The sequence below is a fragment of the Camelina sativa genome, chromosome 13, assembly GCF_000633955.1.
Source record: "Camelina sativa cultivar DH55 chromosome 13, Cs, whole genome shotgun sequence".
Lineage (NCBI taxonomy): Eukaryota > Viridiplantae > Streptophyta > Magnoliopsida > Brassicales > Brassicaceae > Camelina > Camelina sativa.
In genome coordinates, this window is record NC_025697.1 from 350,226 (window position 1) to 372,934 (window position 22,709).

General features: G+C 37.8%; 4 protein-coding genes and 3 pseudogenes across 5 annotated transcripts; 1 reads left to right on the top strand and 6 right to left on the bottom strand.

The window, feature by feature from the left end:
- LOC104734189 (protein NRT1/ PTR FAMILY 8.2-like) lies at positions 1,385–4,258 on the top strand. Of its 2 annotated transcripts, none has more exons than XM_010453714.2 (5): positions 1,385–1,528; positions 2,058–2,210; positions 2,319–2,536; positions 2,637–3,187; positions 3,275–4,258. In XM_010453714.2, the coding sequence occupies exons 2-5, from the start codon at positions 2,084–2,086 to the stop codon at positions 4,104–4,106; spliced, it is 1,728 nt and encodes a 575-aa protein (XP_010452016.1). In that variant the 5' UTR covers positions 1,385–1,528; positions 2,058–2,083; the 3' UTR covers positions 4,107–4,258. The 2 variants fall into 2 exon arrangements, with proteins under 2 accessions (XP_010452016.1, XP_019090665.1); XM_019235120.1 differs by lacking the exon at positions 1,385–1,528 and adding an exon at positions 1,573–1,648.
- Positions 4,428–7,293, bottom strand: LOC104734190 (UPF0503 protein At3g09070, chloroplastic-like). The gene has a single exon (XM_010453717.2). It carries the CDS (start codon positions 7,026–7,028, stop codon positions 5,310–5,312), a length of 1,719 nt encoding a protein of 572 aa, XP_010452019.1. The 5' UTR covers positions 7,029–7,293; the 3' UTR covers positions 4,428–5,309.
- On the bottom strand, positions 11,601–13,476 carry LOC104734191 (E3 ubiquitin-protein ligase ZNF645). The gene is made up of 4 exons (XM_010453718.2): positions 13,267–13,476; positions 12,922–13,182; positions 12,771–12,829; positions 11,601–12,524 (listed from the first exon to the last, which is right to left on the bottom strand). Exons 2-4 carry the CDS (start codon positions 13,174–13,176, stop codon positions 11,756–11,758), a joined length of 1,083 nt encoding a protein of 360 aa, XP_010452020.1. The 5' UTR covers positions 13,177–13,182; positions 13,267–13,476; the 3' UTR covers positions 11,601–11,755.
- Positions 14,104–15,791, bottom strand: LOC104737790 (annotated as a pseudogene).
- LOC104737791 lies at positions 16,459–18,199 on the bottom strand (annotated as a pseudogene).
- On the bottom strand, positions 18,729–20,859 carry LOC104734192. The gene is made up of 3 exons (XM_010453719.2): positions 19,857–20,859; positions 19,036–19,758; positions 18,729–18,957 (listed from the first exon to the last, which is right to left on the bottom strand). The coding sequence occupies exons 1-3, from the start codon at positions 20,487–20,489 to the stop codon at positions 18,859–18,861; spliced, it is 1,455 nt and encodes a 484-aa protein (XP_010452021.1). The 5' UTR covers positions 20,490–20,859; the 3' UTR covers positions 18,729–18,858.
- On the bottom strand, positions 20,994–22,702 carry LOC104734193 (annotated as a pseudogene).

The following is a 22,709-nucleotide window of genomic DNA, read 5'->3' on the forward strand; positions in this document are numbered from 1 at the left end:
AAAGATGTTGAGCGTGCCTTTGGAGTCTTGCAAGCTAGATTCGCCGTTATTAAAAATCCGTCTCGTTTATGGGATAAAAACAAAATGGCAAATGTAATAAGATCATGCATAATACTCCATAATATGATTGTCGAAGACGAACGACATACATACAGTTACCGAAACATTATTTCTGAATTTCAACACGGAGAACATGTGGATCAAACATTTACCGTTGGTGCCGCCGGTGTGGGTTCAAATATCAGCAGTACGATTACTCGTCAAACAAGACTTCGGGATAAACAAGCTCATGATCAACTAAAACATGATTTGATTGAGCATATTTGGACAAACTTTGGACATCTTCCGGATAATGAAGTTTGATTTTAAAATTTCTATGAGTTGAATAAAATGTTTGTTTTGGTTTTGATGTTTTTATGTTATATTTTTAATGTTATTAATTTCTAAATTGTATGTTTTTGTATTTTCTTTCTTTAAATAATTAATCTTTAAACTTTCAAAATAATATTATTTTATTTGGGGGACCAAACCCAAATACACACCAATGCTCCTACTAAAAATAAGAAACCCTCAAAATATTAGTATTAAATGTGGGGGACCAAAAAAAGTCCCACACCATTGTGGATGGTCTTAGATACCATCAAATCAATATGTACGTAACATAGTCCCAGCTAATGCGTGTGTATTAAGTTTTCGAACAAGTTTATCATATCCCTTAGGTATAGTATAACAGTTCTTTCGTGGATGGACGGTTTGTTTGACCTCTTGGGAGTTTGTGCTTAAGAAACTGAATCTTTATTAATTTTTAAACAATTTTTAACTGATTCAATAAATAAAAAAATAATTAGTTTTAGCTGATAAAACTAAAATACGATAACAGAAGTAGTATTAGATATTTTTTAAAATATGTGAAACAGCTATTTCTGGAGTCATTGAAATAAATTTCAACTCAATGATGTGTAAAACTGTAAAGAATCTAAAGATACCGTTCAATGAATCTGGACACAATCGCATCAGAAAATACCATAAGTTATTATTACTGATGCGTTTGTAGATATGTTTCCAGCTTATTTTGGGTATAAATTAGGTAAAAATTTGTTTTATTTGTTACTCTTTGACATATATAAATTGAATTGAAAACCTACACAACCACGATCTCTAATGCTACATTACTAGAAATAGGATTCAGCATCCCCACCACATCTTATCACAAAAATTACAAAATAACCCATTTGCCAAAAGGATTTGTCAAAATTTCACAAACAAATAAATAGAGAAAAACGTAATAAATACAGGGACGTAACTGGTAAAAACACCAAAACCTGATTCTGTTCACTATCCAGATTCCAAGTGCGTTATAAATATCCACATCCACATCAACATCACATCAAGTGGTTACAAAACAAAACAAAACGCTCAAGCCCCTCCCCACAAAGTGTATATTCCCTCAGCCGTCTAGCTCAAAATCCCGGCAGAACACCTCCGCCGACCACCGTCTATCGGTGACCATAGCCAAAGAGATAAGAAGGTATCTTTGTCTATCTGGATTCGAGAAACAGATCATCGATCTCTTTGTTATTTATTTTTGTTTTTTTATCTTCCCTCTGTACAAATCGAACAATATTGCATTCAAACGAAATTTGCGAGAGTATGTTTTTTCGTATTTATCAGATCCGTAGATTTCTCCACGAATTTTGTTATATGTTTTTGTCGAGATTGCAACGCGTTTTGTTTTTGTTTTTGTTTTTTTTGTTTTCCTAGTAATTATGCATTTGAAGGGATCGAAACTAATTATATTAGGCTAATATCGGATTAATGATCGTCATAATATATATCATCCAGGTTCTTCAATTCTGTTTTCTTGGTGGAGTTTGCATATATATATATATATATATATAGATGATGTATTAAAATATATCGTTGTGTAGATTCTTTACTTGGCAAAGAAGTCATAATTTGCGTATTTAGGGATTCTCATATTTTCTTCAATGAATTAGATCACAGTTTCTCTCTAGTTTTTTTTTGAGTAATCTCTTCTAGATTCTCTTTATTAACAGGCTGAAACTTGTTGAAACCGAATAAGATGACAAAGGGAGAGGACATGGATATGGATTTGGATACATACACACTAGATGGAACTCTTGACATTTACAAGAAACCAGCTAACAAGAAGACAACAGGAACCTGGAAAGCTTGCAGATTCATTCTCGGTATATCTTTCATAACCTTATAATAATTCTCTTGGTAACTTATACCAAAACTTTTATTTTTTGTTTTTGAAATCGATTTGATTGTATCTATCTATGATTGACTGGCAGGTACCGAGTGCTGTGAAAGATTGGCTTACTATGGAATGAGTACTAACCTCGTGAACTATCTCGAGAAACAAATGAATATGGAAAACGTCACTGCTTCCACCAGTGTCAGTAACTGGTCCGGAACATGTTACGCCACTCCTTTGATCGGTGCTTTTGTTGCCGATGCTTATCTCGGCCGATACTGGACCATAGCTATCTTCGTCGCCATCTACATTGCCGTAAATCTAAAATATGACAAATAAATATAAAAATCAAGTTTTGTTTAACTAAATTACACAGAACCTTGAGACTGTTTGCTCTGTTTTTGTGCTAATCCAGGGAATGACGCTATTGACGATGACAGCTTCGGTTCCTGGTCTAACGCCAACCTGCAGCGGAGACACATGTCATGCAACCGGGGGTCAAATCGCGCTTACATTCATAGCTCTTTACTTGATCGCACTCGGGACAGGAGGGATCAAGCCTTGTGTCTCGTCCTTTGGTGCTGATCAGTTTGATGATACAGATGAAGTAGAGAAAGAGTCTAAAAGCTCTTTCTTTAACTGGTTCTACTTTGTGATCAACGTCGGTGCAATGATTGCTTCCTCTGTTCTCGTTTGGATTCAGATGAATGTTGGATGGGGTTGGGGTTTAGGTGTTCCCACCGTCACAATGGCTATCTCCGTCGTGTTCTTCTTCGCCGGAAGCAAGTTCTATAGGCTGCAGAAACCAGGAGGAAGTCCGCTCACAAGAATGCTTCAAGTCATTGTGGCTTCTTGCAGGAAATCTAAAGTGAGAGTCCCTGAAGATAAATCTCTTCTTTATGAGAACCAAGACGCCGAAAGCAGTATCCGAGGAAGCCGTAAGCTCGAGCACACCAAAATATTAACGTAAGGCGAAAGCTTGGTTTATAGTGTCAACCAACTGTAATTCCTGTTGTTGGATTAACTTTTTAATCAACTTAAAAATCATTTCAGGTTCTTTGATAAAGCAGCAGTGGAGACGGAGAGTGACAACAAAGAAGCAGCTCCGTCGTCATGGAAGCTATGCACAGTGACACAAGTAGAAGAGCTCAAAGCACTGATCCGTCTCTTACCGATTTGGGCAACAGGGATTGTCTTTGCTGCGGTTTATAGCCAAATGGGCACTGTGTTTGTACTACAAGGCAACACAATGGACCAACACATGGGACCTAACTTCAAAATCCCTTCCGCATCACTCTCCTTATTCGACACGCTTAGTGTCCTCTTTTGGACACCTGTCTATGACCAGCTAATCGTTCCCCTTGCCCGGAAATACACAGGTCACGAACGCGGATTCACACAGCTTCAACGGATGGGAATCGGACTTGTAGTCTCTATCTTCTCTATGGTCTCTGCGGGAATCCTCGAGGTCATAAGGTTAAGCTATGTTCGAACACACAATCTTTACGATGAAGAGACTGTCCCCATGACGATATTCTGGCAAGTGCCTCAGTATTTTTTCGTGGGTTGCGCAGAGGTTTTCACCTTTATAGGTCAGCTTGAGTTCTTCTATGATCAAGCTCCTGATGCTATGAGGAGTCTCTGCTCGGCTTTGTCGCTCACCACGGTTGCGTTTGGGAACTACCTGAGCACGTTGCTGGTGACAGTGGTCACTAATGTCACGAGATCAGGTGGAAGACCAGGCTGGATCGCTATAAATCTCAACCGTGGTCATCTTGATTACTTCTTTTGGCTTTTAGCTGGTTTGAGTTTCTTGAATTTCTTGGTCTACCTTTGGATTGCTAAATGGTACACTTACAAGAAAACGTCGGGGCATGCGCTTTGATGATACATAAACGTCAGGACGTCTGCAATGTCTTAATTTTTCTTCTTCATGGTTTCACTCTGAATCGCCTGTTTGATAATGTCTTTAGTACTTGTGTCTTACTGAAACATATTTACAGGCATTAATTTGAATAGATTCTCTTGTTCCACCTTGAGTTCTTTGGTTGCAACTAGAATAGTAGTGATGAATCTGTGATCAAACGCTCTGAGACTCAGATGCAAGCTTTTAAAAAACCTGCATAGGATTGAACAGAGTAAAAGACAGTGGACAATGAAAACACAAGTTGGCTGATTTTAAAAGAGAATGAAGAAGCAAAACAAAAGGGAAAAGGCAGCAACAAATAGAATGAGGCAACAAAGATCATATAACTTGATTAATAGACCCAAGTTTGAAACTTAACACTTGGGCTTGATACGTCAAGCTACTTTTACATTTGCTTTTGCATCGGAACACAATAGATCTCAGTGATGTTTACTCAAACCACCAAGACCAATGTGTGTCATTTAGATGCTTATGCTGCTCACGCAAAAACCATTTTTATTTGAAACCCAGAGTTGTTTGTTTAAGCTACTTAAAAGATTCAATCTTGATAACACATACACAGAGCAAGGGCTCGAACTCAGACTTAGCTAGTTGCTGAAATAAAAAGAAGAGGATACGAATGCAGCTTGAGTTTAGATGCTAAGAAACAGAGAGAACAAGCTCAGCTAGCCAGAGACTACACATATCACCTAACTAATCTCGAGCCTCGACTAATTTACTTGTTCAATAACTTAAGCTAAGCTGGCAAGAGAGTATACATTGCCTTCTCTCAGACATTTCGTCAAACACTTACATTGCATCATCACCCACATTCCAGCTTTATCAATATGCCAGCCTTTCTCAATCGGTTTCTTCTTCTTCTTCTTCTGGTTCGAACTTGCATTCTTGCAACCGAATCAGCTCGAAGAACCCAACCAATCATAAGTCGGACGATGTGGTGGAAGACGGCGGCGGAGTGAGAGCATAGCCCAAAAAATTCCGACTACTTTAGGTTTAGAGAGAGGCATATATATCACAGTTTCGAAAATAACCCGTTTCTAATTTGGTCCGGTTAAGTAGACAACCAATTTATTCACAATGAAAATTTAGATAAACCCAAAAAATTATCAACCACAAACCAAAAGATCCCAATTAAATAAAAAAAGAAGAGGGACAATTTGGTCAATACAGCCTCATAACCCTCCTCGCTATAGAGTGGCCGTGACTATTAGCTTTAGCAGCCGTCTTCTCCCACCCACCACCGCCTCCGCCGCTACCGCCACCGCCACCACCTGTTCTCCAGCTCGGTGTCAAATAAAACCTCAACATCCCGTTCTCTCCATCCTTAGACGAATACCTCGAACTCTTATTCCTCCCCGATCCTCCGCCGGAGCTTCGCCAGCTCACATTGCTGTTGCTCCTCCTCATCTTCGGTCCTCCTTCTCCGTTCCTCATCTCCGGCCATGATTCCGATAAAGACCTCTCCGCCATTCCGGCACTATTCGATCTGCTATACCTATCTTCTTCTTCTTCATCATCATCGTCTTTGTTGTTAACACCTTTCCTGTATATTAACCCTAGAATGCTCCATTTCCCCCACCGTCTCGATTTCTTCTCACCGTTTTGATTTTGATTCACTCTGTTCTCCTCTGTTTCCACGGAGTTCGAATCTATCGTAATCGCCGGTGAAACCTTCGAATTCGACAACGATTTGGCATCGTCTAGCTCCGTCGCAATTTTTCTAAACGAATTGGATCTGTCGAGGGGGCTCTTACGTCTCCGTGACGACGGAGGTTCATTGTAGTAGTCTCGCGTTTGATTCGATCCGCCTGGGATTATGATTATCGGATCCGATTCATTGTTAATCGACGGTTCTTGCATGTCTGATCGATTCACATTCACCGAAGCGTTTTCCACGACTGATAGCATCGACGGCGGCGGAGGAACCCTAGCCGCCGTCGTTCTGCCGATTAAGTGACCGTCCCACGACGCTCTTGGCTCGTCGATCGAGTAGCGAGAATCGTCTAGCGAAATCCGACCGATATCGACGGAGAATCTCCCCGCGTCAAGCGAGTATCTCGGATCAGTGTCGCTGGATTTCCGGCCATATCCGATCTCGGACTGTGGCCGTCCTCCGCCGCTTGTAGGCTTTTTAACCTTTTGCTTCTGCCTCCATTTCTGAAGCTTCTTGCTGAAAACAGAGGCCGCAGAGAAGAAACTACCGGCGAAATCTTTCACCGACGGTTTCTTCGTCTGTGAGTAGAGATCCATGTGATCCTTCATTGGCTTCAGTTCCTCCTCTTCTTCCTCCACAATCTCGTCGGAATCTTTCACGATCTCAGAGTGACCAGCATGTTCTTCTTCTTCTACCTCCTCGATTTCAGCTTCTTCGTTAACTTCTAACACTGTCTCACTCACGCTAGACTTCCTAGTCTCGTCCTCGATTTTACCGACGGTGTCAGCTTCTTTGGTTGGAACGTTTCTGTGCTCGTCACGGAGCCTGACGTCACAAGACCGACGTTGCGGCTCAAACCCACCGGAGAATCCCTCGTTGTTCTTGGCTGAAAACGACTTAGTACGCCGGAGCTCCGGGAAGAAACAGGGTCGGACCCGACCGTTCCCATTGGAGGCGTTGTTGTTGTTGTTGTTGGTACCACTAGAGGAGGAGGGCTTGAAGAGAGCTTTCAACGCCGCGGTGGAGATAGTGGGAGGTTTCCGGGAAGAAGACGGAGGCGGAGCGGCGGTGTGATCTAAGACGGAGAGGCGGTCGCATAGACATGAAGGGCAGAAACCGGAGAAACGTTCATCTGGGTGGAGATCACATGATGTTGATAAGCGATGAGGTTGAGCCGGCTGAGCTATTTCGTCGGCGACGGGAGCTTGGTCGGCGGAGAGATTCATGAGATGAAACGATGAGTGATCCTCCTTTTTCCTGGCTTTTATATCATCACTGTCTTTGTCTGCTTGATTGCTTAGAGAGAGAGAGAGAGAGAGAGAGAGAGAGAGAGATTAGAGAAGTGTGTGTTTGTGTGTTATGTCTGAAACTTTCGTCTGTTACCAACGGACATTGAAAGAGAAAGGAGATGAAGTAAAAACAAAAAAGTAACAAAAAAATCTAATAAAATTTACAATGGGCTTTTGGAAAAAAAAAAAAAAAAGAAGAAGAACGGGTTTTGCAGGTGTCAGATAAAATCTGCCCTCTTGTTTTAGTAATTTTTATATAAAAAAATATTGAGAAAAGCTCAATTGAGTCTGACAATATTAATATAAGAATAATGTTTTGTGATTTTTTCATGGGTTGATCGATCTCTCTGCCATTCTGATCTTTCTGATCTTTGAGCAAAAAAATTATAAAAATTGTCCATTAATGCCTAATATATCTCTTTTTGTTAATATTTTGTGATTAACAACAAAATAAAATTTAATACGAATGTGAGTTTGGACGTGTACAAATAAATGGTTAAGTCGGTATTTTAGCACACTGGTGTATTTCGAATAGTGACAGTAATTCTAATGAAACGTATATTACACTATAACATTATGAAATATCAAGACGTTTTAGATATAGAAGGTGTATTTATTGATTAATATAATAAATGCTGACAATTCCAGCAACACGTGTGCTAAACTGCTGATGCGCAATTTAGTTTTTTTTTCTTAGTAATAATTTTTTCTTTATACATATTGGCTAGCATCAATGTAAATATTTGTTGCATGCGGTTGTGGCGACGATACTATAGCAACGCCAACGAGGCAATCTTGACCCTAATTGCAGTTCTATAGCAACGACGGAATCTTGATCCTTTACAATTTAGCTGAGATAAATAAAATGATCGTGTTTTGACCGTTTACAATTTTGTCTTATGGGGCGAAAGTGGATTCTGAGGCTTTCGTTGTCCGGTCCTAGCCCCAAAGTCGTATATAGCTTTCAAAACGTAAGTTTCAAGCTCCTTTAAAAAAAGCAAACATGCGCTATAATATCATATAATGAATGTAAATTAAATATCAAATGTTGATTAAGTGACTACGAGTGGATATTATATGTCGGCTAAGCTAAATTGGGCAGTATTCCCTTTATCTCTAAAACACTGATGTTTAGAAGTTTTTACCCAAAACAATGATTACTGAGTTTAAAACAAAAAATTCTTTTGACTAAAGAGATATTATTTAATTTTAAACCAATAACAATTCCAAATTTTAAATATTTTCAATGATTACTTATTAAAATTTACAAAACAACAATTTTTGTGGAACAAAAAAAATATTCCAAAATATCAACTTTTATGAGACGGAAGAAATATATGAATTAACTTAAAATATACATCGACTAAGAGCTAGTTAGATGATTTCGTCCCTGATATACTGATGTCACTAAGTTGATTTTGTTTTGTCTCTTAATGTATGTGTAATATATTTACATACATATGTATGTTGTCGAAGATTAGTTTCGTTTTCTAATCAAATATTGTGAGAAATATTTGAATTTTGCTTATTTTTGGTATATCGTTAGTTTGTTTTATGTTAATAAAGTACGTTTATTTCATTTTCATCCGCTTAGTTAACATTTTTTTGGTTTCGCTATGGATGATATCTTAGTTTAGTGACATATGTGTAAGGAAGTAAACAATAATCACATTTCTATTATATATATAAAAGATATGCTTTGGCTTTTCAAAGATTCCAACCTAAAGAGCCAACAAAAAAGCAGAAAAAGGCAATTTTCACGCTATCAAATCTTATTTGTTGTCTGCTCTCCCTATTCTCTCCTGTTTTCTGAGAAGTTTATTTCTCCATATTCACAACATTTTCCAATAAATTAATAAAACCGAACACTTCATTTATACTTAACACTACAAGAAAATAATTTTATTAAGACGAAATATTTAGTCACAATAAAATGTATTTAGTCACAATATAAACATTGTTACAAATTTGTGACGATTTTTGAATGGTTGCAATATAATGGTCACAAATTTTTATTTGTAACAAAAACGTTACAAGAGTTGCAACGGCTATATTAGTAACCATTTTGTCATCAATAATTACGACACAAAAAGTAACAAAACTGTCTCAATTACAGACTAACAAACGTCTTTAAATCGCCACAATTCGTGTTTAAAATATCGTTTTAATTATATATCTTATTATTACGAAACTATAGTCTGAAATGGTCACAAATGAAAATTAAAAAATTATCGCAAAATTTTAACAAATACTCAAAAATCATGATATTTTGTGACTATCATAATGTTCAATCTTATCATTAGAAGTTAATTTCAAATGGCCACAAGTTATTACTAAAAAATTCATTGCATATGATAAAAATTATAACTAAAAAATTAATCTCAAAACAATATTATTTTTTAAAATTTATAATCATGAATTTTTTTTTATAATCATAAACATTAGATATACATTATAAGCTATCTTTATTCTTACAAAGAAAATAAACAACAAATTCGACCATAATTTTCATATTATAACTCCTATGGAAACGATTTCAGGTTCTCTGGATAGGTAAGACGCAGATCTTTCAAACGGCGGGTAGATCAGCTTCTGGTTCAATTTTTAGCAGTGGGAAACGATTTCACAAGATGACTGATGTTAATTCGTGGATCTGCACATAATAGGTTTGAGAAAACATGTATAACTTTTAATCTACAAAAAAGGTTACAAAATCCTTTGGGGAAAACTTACATCTATGGGTTGGGAAATTGATCACCAAAATTCGTCCATAAAAGAGTCCATTTACCCCTTATTTTCCACCATCTCCTAGGACATGTAAGATCTGTGCTTAATCTCAACTGTGGCTTCTTGTTCTCTTTCTCTCAAATGGTTTACGCTCTCTCTCTCTAGGTTTAGGAGGCACGAAATTATAAAGAGTAAAACCCTAATCATCTCTTAAATAAGTCTTGTTAAATTAGGGTTAGAGACTTGGCTTAATAGGTTTTGTATAAATGACATAACAATTTATACTATTTTATGACTAATGTTTACTTATTTTAATGTCACAAACTGTGACTGACATATATGTTATAAGTTCATAACTAATTTGCAACAACATATTGGTTACAATGTAGTCATAAGAATGACGATTAATATTATCGTAGCATATTCATCACTAAGTATGACAAACTTTTGTTACTGATTTTTTCGGTCATAATATAGTGACAAAAATACTATGAATTTGTGACAAATAAATTTAGTCATAATATCGTATTTAAAGTGTCACAAATTTGTGATGATTTTTTTTGTCTCAAAAATACGTCTCAATAAAATTATTTTTCTTGTAGTGTAAGAACAAGTTTCATTTTATAACCTGGCAAATCATGAAACTTGTTCGTGTGACTGTGAGGAGAAGAGTTCCAATTATCACCCACGTAGTATTTTTATGTTGTGAACCTTTTTTTTCTAATCCAAAACGTCTTGTGACGCAAATATTTTTTTTTGGTAGTGGACCGGGAGACAAAGTCTCCCAGAATTTATTTAAAAAAAAAAAAAAAAAAAATTACACAACTACATCTCGAGAGAACATAACACCAAGTTCATCCTCTCTAAGTACATGACTCATATTCATATTTCCGTCATTCATATTCATCTCATCGTAAATATTTCCGTCATTCATATTCATCTCAACGCAATCAATGCAACTAATGTGGGATTTTTTTTTATACTTTCACCAATCAATTAATTAAGCTCTTTTAGTCTTTACTTACTCTAATCTCATGATTTAGAAAAGGGAACTTTTAAGCAGACCACCCAAAAAGAAAAAGAAAAAACATTGTGATCAAAGGGATAAAAAAATAATAATTATATCCCGATATTTACATATATGATACTAATTGATATACATTTTCACGTTCTATAAATTATTTATCTTTTGGTTGGTCATAATGATTGGTGACTAATCATGAAAATTCCGACAATGATTAGATTTTTTTTTTAACATTTTGAAATTTATACGGGGGTCACAATAATTAATAAAAACATGGGAAAAGGTTTTTTTCTTTTTTTTTTTTTGAACGAAGGGGAAAAAGGTTCTTTAGCTCTCAGTTTTCTTTCAACCTCATAACGTGAAATAATGGTGTCTTGCAAATATTGCTATGTATCATTATGGTTCATCATTAAAGAATCCATTTGAAACCAAATTTCCCATAGTCATACACTTATACATTAATGATTCACATGTTTTCTATATCAATAAGTTTCACTAGATCCTAGTAGACTATAACCATTTATCAATTTATAGAAAAATGTTGTAAGATTTTTAAACTTGTTGCTGAATACACACATGTAGAGTGAAGGAATCCCAATAAAGAGACTATGAACTCTTGTTCTGTGAGCATTATACTTCAAGCCAAAACAAAAAGCAAAACTAAAAAGATGACAAATCTCTAGGCTTCATACAATTTGGGATATGAGACATGTGATATGCAGATGACTGAACATTTGGTTCAAGTCAAACCAGTTTGGTTTCCGAATCGATTTCGGCACGGTTCAAATTGGGTTTAATAAAATTACAAGTTAGAACAAGATACGGCAGCGTTTAGAAACACAAATAATTCTTGAAATGTTCAAAAGGACGAGTTTAACAGTACATAAAAGAGTTCATCAAACTAGTCTACTCTTTACTCCTGCCCAAAGCCATCACGGTTCTCTTGTTGCCACCCAAAATTTTGACCGTCTCTACCCCGATTAACCTGCTGGTTCGTCTGAGGCGGTGCCATTCCGGGATTCCATGACGGAGGAGGATAAGATCCTTGAAAGTTTGGAGTCATCATTGGTGTAGGCGGATACCCGAGCAATGAACCTTGTTCCGATCCGCCACTCTCTGTTCTTGTCAACTCGTAAGGAGCACCGTTGTAGAATTGTTGAGATGAACCGTCGGTTGATGGATAAGATGGAAAACCAAACTGCTGAGGTAAACCCGGGTTTTGATTCATTGGAATGGGCAAGCTGGGCGGTTGCATGAGATTCATAGGCGGGTACTCTGGGAACCGGATTCCTGGTTTAGGACTAGCAGTCTCGAATCCCGGAGGGCGAGAGTTATCGGTATCTGCAGGGTAATTCTGGACTTGAGCAAATCCAGATTGTGATTTTGCCATTGAGGCCGACCTGTTAAGTAACGGTTGTTCACGGGATTGTTGCTGCTGGGATCTTAAGGGACCTCGCAAAGTGGATTCAGAAGCTGAAGACTGCTGCTTTGTGCTCTGAACCTCTGAGTCGTTACCATCTTCTTTCTCTGCATCAGCTTGTAATAGGCTACCGTGGAGCTCATGGACATGAGCTTCAAAGTCAAGTTTCTTCAGGAAAGACCTAAGACAATGAGGAGCTGCACAGATGAAGATTCCTTCCATCATCTTGATCGTCTGAATCTTTTGAATCCGTTCATCACATCTGTCCAATAACACACGTACACACAAAACAACAAGTTTTCAGTTTGATAATTCAGCAATAACCACATCACCTAGTAAATCTCTAAAAAGGAGCTCAGCTCTGTGGATTACCAAACAACCTAAAGTATCTATCTAACAAAGCTTCTAATGAAACGCTTCCATATCTTTTAACTTTCCAATTCAAGAACACAAGCCTACTTCAAACTATGGCTCTTAGCATTATTAGAGCAAAGTTAGAAATGCTTACAGATAGCAGATGGAATCACTACGAGCACATTCAAGACAAAAGGCATGATCACAAGGAATCTGAAAAACCAAACAATACAAAGTTTCAATCACATATAAACCCTAGCCAAATCATAAAAGCAATATAGGGAGGGGAGAAACTTAAGTTTTACCAGACGACCATAGATAGCAATGGGGAAATCGCAACGGACGCAGAAGTGAACTCTCTCGCCTAATTGACGGCGTGAACGGCGACCAACGGGTTTGATAACGGTGGTCGGAGTCACGGAACCGATTCCTTTGGCTACAGGAAGATCAGCGAGGACGAGATGGTCGGGACAGGCTACAGTCACTGTTTCCGTAGGAGATGGTCTCGCTCCGTTTCCAGTCTCAGTCGGCGAATCTCTCCTTAGACGAATTTGAAGCATTGCTCGCTGTAATTTCTCAAGGGAACAGAGAAAAACAAAATCACATAAACGAAACCCTAAGAAATACAAATCAAAAGCTTCTCTACTTACCAAGTTAATTCGGAGATTGGGATTTCAGATCTCTCTACTTCAGTTCTTCTCAAGGCTCTTCGCCGGAGGCGCAAAACGGCGAAGCAAATTTTTATTGTTTGCGCAACGGAGACGAGACGACGACGACGACACAACTCTGAGGATCTGATCTATTTTATTTAATAAAATTTATTCACAAATTAGAATTAGCGAGAGAACCCTCTAACACAGGAAGAGGGTTTCAGTTTGAACCAGACTTTACTACAGCCATTCCAAATTATACCAACTGGAACTTTTGTTATAATGAATGCATTGTTGTTTGACAAAAAAAAAAAAAAAAAAAATGCATTGTTTTGATAACTTGACAAACTTGTTATGGGTTTGATACATCTCAGCCTTATTACCCACAAAATAAAATAGCGTGGTAGCTACTGAGCCCGACTTGATTGTTTTATTCCTAACGAAACATGATAAAACATATCTCAGTAGCAACTTCAGAATGATTTTCATTGGCTCTGTGTTTCTTTTTTAAGTTTCTTCATTTGGCTTCCTTCGAAGCTGGGTTCCACAAAACTGGCATGCACCAACGCAGCAGCTATCAACATATTCAAAGCCTGCATTTCTAAACTTATAAAAGATGTGCAAGTTTTTGCCTGCATCTAAGCTCATCGATTTAAACAATTTATGAAAGATTTAATTTTATTAGTCTTACCAAATAAACTAAAGAAAAAAAGCTTGAAAATCCACTAATAAGAAAACATGAGGAAGATAAATGTAGATTTTTGCAGAATTTTGAAAACATAATAACAATGGATTAGTAGCAACTTGGAGATCATCCTCACTAGCTTTATTATTTCTTCAAGTCTCTTCTTTCTTCACCTTCTTTGAAACCGGGTCCCCTAAATCAGTCTCCTCTTTCAGTTTTTCAGCAAACAAACTCCAAAAAGCCGTGCTCAAAGCAGAAGATGTCAACAATGAAGCTCTCAACAAATTCAAAGCCTAATTCAAAGACAGTTTCAGTCAAAATTATATCAAGTATAGAGGATCAATTAAGGGTACACAGAAGAAGCGTACCTCTGCATTGCTTATGCTGATTTCTTTCACCTCTAGGTCGTCTGCGTGACTCTGCAACTTCTTCAGTAAGGAAATAGTGGAGCATGAGTTCATAGATGTAATTGTCAGATCATCTAACACGGTAAACTTTGTCTCTTTCTTCAAGAACCCGTAACAATGAATAGACTTGTTGCTGCCAGAGGATTTGGGATCCATCAAATCCGCTCGAATTATTCTGTCCCTTGCGGTAATTAAGAGTTAGATTACCGTTTGTAGTCAAACCATACCTTATTTGATTGGCATTGTAGAGCCTGTAGCGGTAGTATACTGGAGGCTGTTGAGTAGTGATACCAGGCAACTGCATCTGGAAACTATAGAAAGAAGGAAGCGTGCATATGGAGTTTGACATTTCAGTCCCCTCATTAGCAGTCAATTCCTTGAAACTTCTACACAAGTTTCCAATGCAACCTAAAGAGATAGAGCTGCCAGAAATTTCCCATACAGCTTCCAAAGGGACAACAAGAAAAGAGAAGAGGAGCTCAACAAATTCCTCTCGGCATTCAACAAATAAAATCTTCATGTCGTCCTGCTTCCTCACCATTGCTTTCAAAGTTAATACATTTCCAGGTTCTGCTTCCTCTTCTTTCTTCTCCAAACATTGACTTAGCGATTTGTAAATTTCCGTCACACCTTGTGGACTTTGCTTGTTCAAGAAAGTGTCCGTCAAGGGAGCATTTGAGGTGAATATACATTCCATCAGAGTGAGTACCTGGTCCAAGATTCAATTCAGACATAGTGAGAGGGCAAACGAATAGAGCAGTGATGGATGAAACAGCTTGAAGAAAAGAGCAACATACCTCTTCCAAACCGATATCAAGAAGCCTTTCACCAAGCTTATTAACATCAGCACAACCTACGGAGTTGAGCGTCTCCAAGACAAGTTCAGTTGACTTGACTGCTACTTTCAAGTCATCAGTTAAGATAAATGAGCACCTACCACTGACAAATACTCCATTAGCATCACTTTGACTCCAGCCAGCAACTTGTTCTTTGTTTTCTAATTCAATCTCCTGGCTCATTAAATTACCGCAACGACATCTTGAGGTGTTGAAGTTACTGTACAACTCACAGTAACTAGGGCACTTAAAACACTTGATGCTCTCAGTAGAGTTTATGTGGACTTTAAGCCTTTTGCACTGAACATCCCTCACACTCCTCGGATAAAGGAGCATCTGCTTACAAGCTTCAGTCTCAAAACTATCACTGCCCAAGTCCACAACACTTCTGTAGAGATTATTGAAACAACCCACAGTTATTGGCTCAGAGTTTCGATGGTTCTCAAGCAATCTGACAATAGTTCCCATCGGAAGTGTCAGAAGGCTGAAGAGTACATCAACAAAATCCCTACAAGCCTCAGCCAAAACAACCTTGTTTTTCTCTTCATCAACAATAAGTCTCAAACTAAACTTTGGCTCCCCACTACTTTTAGCCATTTTTTAGATGAAAGAAAGACAAAAGCAAGAAAAAGAAGAAAACCTTTCAATAAGACTCAAAAACAGAAGACACACGTTAGAAACTGGAGCATCAACTCCAATTTTATAGAGGGTCTAATATTGAATGAGAACAATAATGACGACTCATCAACATCCAAGAGTCATGAACAAAAATAAACCAACCTTTTGAGCTTCCCCATGACTGTATACTGAATAACCTGCATTTAAATTTACAACTTTTTTGGTAAACTCTAACGTTGAATGAACTATATTGATGGGCCATCAAAACACAATAGTCACAATTAAAGACAACCTTTAGAGCTTCTCGTTCACTGCAAGAAACCTTGATTTTCTCGTTGACTGAGATAGAGGAGGAAATGATCCATTCTGGAATATATTTACTAAACTGGACATAGGGGTTTATTATTTTCTTGAAAATAACTCTGTAGGTTTTTTACAATAAGAGAAAATTTGACAATTGCTCAAATATATTCTCAGAAGGAAGAGTTTTTAACAGAATAAACTAAGTCTCAAGAAAGATTGAGAAAATTCACGTTGTCCAAAATCCGAAAGAATCAAGATTTCTCTAGCAAACAAATCTAGCAACCCTTTAAACAATGTAGATTTTTGAAGAAATATGAAATCAAGTTCAACAATCAGTAGTATCTCAGGGTTCTCTCCACCTTTGTGTTTCTACTTTTGGTTTCTTTGCCACCGGGTTCCATGAAACTTTCTCTTCCTTCGGTTTCTTCATAATCAAATTCCCAAAAGCAGAGCTCAAAGCAGAGGATGTCACCAATGAAGCACTCAACAGATTCGAAGCCTGATATTGGTGGAGTACAAAAGAATCATAATTTTGTAGGTAAAAGAAAAGAAAGGGTTTTAGTTTTATACAAACAAGTTTTTACCTCTACATTGCTGATTGTAATTGATTGCACCTCCAAATCGTCTGTGTGAATTTGAAACTTCTTCAATACAGAAAAGGTTGAGCTGGAGTTCTTAGGTGTTACGATCAGATCATCTGACACAGTAAACTTTGTCCCTCTCTTCACAAACCCTTTACGATCTTTTCACCGATCACAAAAATCAGATTTTGGATCCACAAAAGTCATGCGCTCGCTATTACGTTTTGTAGTCAAAACAAAGCTTCTAGAATAAGATAGTGTCCAGTCATGGTGTAGGAGTTCTGATATTGAGCTCCGTCTTAAGTAAACTCGCGGTGTAGGAGTTCTGATATTGAGCAACTGTTTCTTGCACCTGTAGTAATACGGAAGCATACATTCGGATGTTGTTGATAACACTTCAGTCCCCTCATTGGCATTCAAGTCTTTGAAGCTTCTGCACAAGTTCCCAATTCGACCTAATGTGATATTGTTGCCAGAGATTTCCCATGTTGATTCCAGAGGAATGGCGAGAAATGTGAAAAGAAGATCAACAAAGTCTTCACCGCACTCAACGTACAAAATCTTCATATCCTGTTTCCTTACGATTGCATCAAAAGTGATGACTTCGTCTGGTTCTGCTTTATCTCCTTTATCCTCCATGCATGGACTCGGCTTTCTATAAATCTTCCTCATTACGTGTGAACTTTGATTCTTCAAGAAAGTATCCGTCAAAGGTGCACTTGAGGTGAATAAACATTGCAGCAACGTCATAACCTATATCAGGATCAAGACATCATACGGCCAGAGATCTTAAAAACATTATAAAGCTAAGCGATTTGGAAGATATATAAGATTTTAAGTAAGAGAGAAAGACAACCTCTTTGAGGCCGATATGGAGAACCTGTTCTCTCAGCTTACTAACATCAGTACAACCAAGATCTTTGAGTGTTTGCAAGAGAGAAGTAGTAGAGTCATCCGTCAGAGTCAAGTCGTCGGTTATGATAAACGACGACTTGTCTCTGCTAAACACTCCACCGACATCATTTTGCATGCTATCTTCAAATTTCTCATACTGTGAGAAACTTATCTCCTCATTCATCACCTTTCCGCAGTTACTGCATAGGGACGTGTTAAAATTACTGGACATCCTACAGACACGGAAATATTCGCACCCAAAGCACTTGAAGCTTTCAGTAGGGTCTATGTTGAACTTATAAAGTTTATGTATCGAGATTCCCTAATGTTCTTGGGATACAGCAACATCTGCTTACAAGCTTCAGTCTCAAAATCATCGATTTTCATGTCCACAACACTTCTATAAAGGTTGCTAAGACATCCAATAGTAACTGGCTCAGAGTTTTGATGCTCCTCAAGCAATCTGACGATTGTTCCCATTGGCAGTGTCAAAAATCTGAAGAGAACTTGAACAAAATCTTTGCCTGCCTCAGCTAAAACGACCTTGTTTTTCTCTTCATCAATGACAAGTCTCAAACTAACCGTCGGTTCTTTACGAGCCTGAGCCATTGTAGATCAGACGAATGAAAAACCGACGAAACAAAAAAAACAACCCTTGACGCTTTCTCTTTGACTCACACAATTAGAAGACACCTACCAATTAATCACTTGCAACAGGATATGGAAATGGGAATACCAAATCTACCTAGAATAACACGAGAAGATCTTATTGTATCTTTCAGATATATTATCTAGGATTCTTTAGTTAGATAATCATTAGGCGTAATCACTATTTTTCCTATATAAGCTTGGCTTGTCAATAAAACGCAAGATTGCTTGAACGCCGTAGAACTTGATATAAGTTTTCAGAATTTTCAAAAACAACCTGTAATTATTTAATTTTTTTAAGAAACCCATTTACAAAACTAAGTCAGTAACAAAAAGTCACGTACACAAGTTTATCCCAATCACAAAACATCTGTATTGCTTTGTTAAGACAAGACTGTTTATGCAATTGAGAGAAAATGAAAAGATTCAAAGTCTTGTCTTGAAAAATCAATCTTTGTTCAACATAAACTAAGTTTCAAGTCTACAGAAACCCAAGGAAAAACCAGCAAAAATATAAAAGATAGAACCATGTGGAGTTTAAATAGTTCAAGATCATGCATTAAGAAATGTCTTTTCAGATCATAATAAAGAAGCACTAGCAACTGAGGACCTCTGTTCTTTCAAGTCTCTTCCTTGATCTTCTTCTTCGCAACCAAGTTCCATAAAGCAGAGTTCAAAGCAGAGGATGTCAACAAGGAAGCTCTCATCAGACTCATTGCCTGATTTAGATACTAAGTTAGTCAAGAAATCAAGGGAAAGCAAGTAAAATTGTATTACTAGAGAAAGAATAATGCTACCTCGGCTTCACGGATGCTTATTACTTGCACCTCCAGATCATCAGCCTGAATCTGCAACTTCTTCAGAAGGCAAATAGATGTGCTCAAGGAATTCCTAGGTGTGATTACCAGATCATCTGTAACTGTAAACCTTGTTCCTCTCTTCACAAACCCACTTCCATTCTCTGACTGGACTTTACCACGAGATTTTGGATCAATCAAAGTCACAGGAACTAGTCTGTCCTTTCGATAGAGCAGAGTCCTATCAGGATCTGTGGTCAGACTATAGTCAGGTTGGCGAGGATTGGAATTCCTGTAACGGTAGTAAACCGGTGGTTCTTCAGTGGTGATGCCAGACAACTGCTTCTGACATTTATAGTAATAAGGAAGCACGCATTTGGAAGCTGTTTGATCAACAACACTCAAGTCTTTGAAGCTTCTGCGGAGATTTCCAATGCACCCTAAATTAATATCACATACAAATTCCAGAGGGACAGCCAGGAAAGTGAAGAGAAGATCAACAAAGTCTTCTCCACATTCAACATATAAAACCTTCATGTCCTGCTTCCTTACTATTGCATCCAACTGCAAAGTAAATTCTATTCCTTCATCATCTGTTTTTACCTTCACACCTGGACTCAAAAGCTTCTGTATGTCCCTCACATCGTGTTGACTTTGCTTCTTCAAGAAAGTGTTTGTCAAAGGAGTATTTGAAAAGATAATATTCTCCAGAAGAGTAAGAATCTATTTAACACACCACCAAATTATTTTAAAAAAAGGTCAGTACCCTTTAGAAGCAGACTGGAGACCAATATCAAGAAACTGTTGAAGAAAGAAGATACCTCTTGGAGACCAACATCAAGAAACTGTTCACCAAGCTTACTAACATCAGAACAACCTAGACGATTGAGCGTTTTCAAGACGAGACCAGTAGAACCAACAGAGACAACAAAGTCGTCGGTGATGATGAATGAAGACCTGCCTTTGACAAATACTCCATCAACACCATCTTGTATTACTTGATCTTCTTCAGATATTTCAATTTTCTGGTCCATCAACTCTCCACAGACACACTCAGAGCCGCTAAAATTGCTGCAACAGTTGCATTCTGAGAACGAAGAGCACTTAAAGTAGTTGAGATCATCATCAACAGGGTTGATGTTGAGCTTCAGCCTTTTGCAGTGGATCTCCTTCACACTCCTTGGATTAAGCCACATCTCCTGACAAGCTTCAGTCTCGAAATTGTCAATCCCCACCTCCGCAGCGCTTTTGTAGAGGTTGCTAAAACAGCCAATATTGTCAGATTTTCGATTCTTCTCGATCAATCTGACAATGGTGCCCATCGGTAGCGTCAGAAAACTGAAGAGCACATCGACAAAGTCTCTATCAGCCTCAGCCAAAAAGACCTTGTTCTTCTCTTCATCAATTAAAAGTCTCAAAGTAAACTTGGGATCTTCTGAAACTTCTTCAGCCATCAAACAATATCAACGAGAAAAATAGCAAAAATTCTATGAGTCACAAGTATAGGACCTGACCCTCGTCTCGTATATATATTAGTTCCCGAAGGCTCCATCTATCTTTTAAGAGGAATACTAATTGCTGCACCAATAGCTAAGAGCCGAAACACTTTAAACCCAAGAACCATTAAAAAGCAAACCTTTTGAGCTTCCCCTTGATTTCGAATTTATTGAGAGTCTCTTTGTCAAAACTTTTGGGAATTTGTGATTTAATTAAAACTCAAAAATCAATCCTTCAACCGTTTCGATTGAATCACTAATTCCCAAAAGGTTTGAATTTTGAATCAAATCACTTTTCCTCCATTGATGCATCACTTAGCCACCTTTTTAAAACTGAAAGAGACTGAACCTGATTCGTCTACTGTAACTTGTTTTTTTAAAACTAAATTGGGCACACGTTTTATGATGTTGTTAAAGATAACCCCGATACTTAATTTAATTTTTGCAAATAAACCCCTTTTCTCAAACTAGCTCAACTCAAAGTACAGAAGAGTAACTGAAACAATTAGAGGCTAATCAGACGATTAAACAAAAGTCGATGTCCCAAAAAAAATCTAACTGAATTACTGAAACATTTAAGATGCTAAACAAAAAGATTAATTCCCTAGTGATCAAATCTAGCTAGGTCTGTCTCTGTCTCAAGTTTCGGCTTCTTGAAAAACCGGCTTTGAGGAGCACTTGTTGAAGCTGATTCTATAGCTAGCAGGCTAGTGCTCAAGGCAGTGGATGTCACCATTGAAGCTCCCACTAATCTGATGGCTTGCAGCAAATACACACATATATATATATATATAGGATGATCCTTGTATGTTGTTATTTGGATAAAAATATGTATGTTGGAGTCAAATTAAACAAGAATCTTTTTGACAAAGCTTTTTTACCTCTTCTTTTGTCATATTGATCACTCGGATTTCGACATCATCAAGTCGGGTCTGTTTCTCCTTTAAGAATCCAATGGTTGAGGTTGAGTTCGAAGGAGTAATGATCAGATCGTCCGTCACCATGAACTTTGTCCCTCTCTTCACAAATCCACTTGATTCACCAGTCTCATTGCCTTCCGTTTTCGGATCTATCGAAGTCACAGGAACGAGTTTATCCCAATCATACACAAGTCGCTTACCAGAGTTTTCAGACAAACAGTACTCTCTGAAATGATCCACAGAGAAGGATACAAAACGGTAATAAGTTGGTGGCTGATGGGTTGTGACAACATCACTTAGAAGCTGCTTCTGACACTTGTAGTAATGAGGAAGAACACATTTAAAAGCTGAACCGGAATCATCAAAACTCAATTCCTTAAAGCTTTTGCACAAGTTTTCAATGCATCCAAGGGTAACTCCGCTGCCCGAGATTTCCCATACAGATTCAAGAGGCATTGCAAGAAAAGAAAAGAGAAGATTAACAAAGTCTTCACCACATTCAACATACAGAATGTTCCCTTCCTCTTTCCTAACATATATGCATTCAGCGTTATCGTTTGATCACCACCTTTTGATTCTTCCTCTCTATCTTCACTGGGAGATGGACTCTGCGTTTTATGAGTCCTCTTCATACCACGTGTACTTTTCTTTTTCAGAAATGTATCGCTCAATGGAGTATCCGATGTGAACATACACTCCAGCAAAGTCGCTACCTAAAACATTTAACTGGCTTAAAGAACATGGAGGGTAAAGTCTAGTAGCAGTAGAAGAAGAAGAAGAAACATACCTCTTGGAGATTAACCTCGAGAATCATCTCAACCAACTTATCGCAATCTGCATAGCCAAGATCTTTAAGAACATGAAGTGTTGAGCCAACAGAGTTAACTTGCACTTTCAAATCATCAGTGATGATGAATGAAGTATGACCACTCTTCACAAATACTCCACCTTCAACACCTTTTCCTACGCTTCCTCGTCCACTTTCTCCTTGGCACTGAATCACTTCATCCATCAAATTCCCACAGATACACCTCGAGGTATTAAAATTGCTATACCCTTTGCTACATTGTCCGCTTCTCACAAACATAGGGCACATGAAACACTTGGTAGCCTCGGAATCATCTACCCTCAGCTTAACCTTTTGACATTTCTCCTGATTCAAACTCCCAGGATACAAAAGCATTTGCTTGCAAGCTTCAGTACTGAAATGCTTCATGCCCATACTCACAACACTTCCATAGATGTTGTTGAAACAACC

Coding starts and splice junctions, on each gene's coding strand:
- LOC104734189 (XM_010453714.2), top strand. CDS start 2,084: ATGACAAAGGGAGAGGACATGGATATGGATTTGGATACATACACACTA. Junction 2,211..2,318: donor AGCTTGCAGATTCATTCTCG/GTATATCTTTCA, acceptor ATTGACTGGCAG/GTACCGAGTGCTGTGAAAGA. Junction 2,537..2,636: donor TCGTCGCCATCTACATTGCC/GTAAATCTAAAA, acceptor GTGCTAATCCAG/GGAATGACGCTATTGACGAT.
- LOC104734190 (XM_010453717.2), bottom strand. CDS start 7,028: ATGAATCTCTCCGCCGACCAAGCTCCCGTCGCCGACGAAATAGCTCAG.
- LOC104734191 (XM_010453718.2), bottom strand. CDS start 13,176: ATGCTTCAAATTCGTCTAAGGAGAGATTCGCCGACTGAGACTGGAAAC. Junction 12,830..12,921: donor TTGCTATCTATGGTCGTCTG/GTAAAACTTAAG, acceptor TTGGTTTTTCAG/ATTCCTTGTGATCATGCCTT. Junction 12,525..12,770: donor AGTGATTCCATCTGCTATCT/GTAAGCATTTCT, acceptor GTTATTGGACAG/ATGTGATGAACGGATTCAAA.
- LOC104734192 (XM_010453719.2), bottom strand. CDS start 20,489: ATGGCTGAAGAAGTTTCAGAAGATCCCAAGTTTACTTTGAGACTTTTA. Junction 19,759..19,856: donor TTGATGTTGGTCTCCAAGAG/GTATCTTCTTTC, acceptor TGTGTTAAATAG/ATTCTTACTCTTCTGGAGAA. Junction 18,958..19,035: donor TAAGCATCCGTGAAGCCGAG/GTAGCATTATTC, acceptor TATCTAAATCAG/GCAATGAGTCTGATGAGAGC.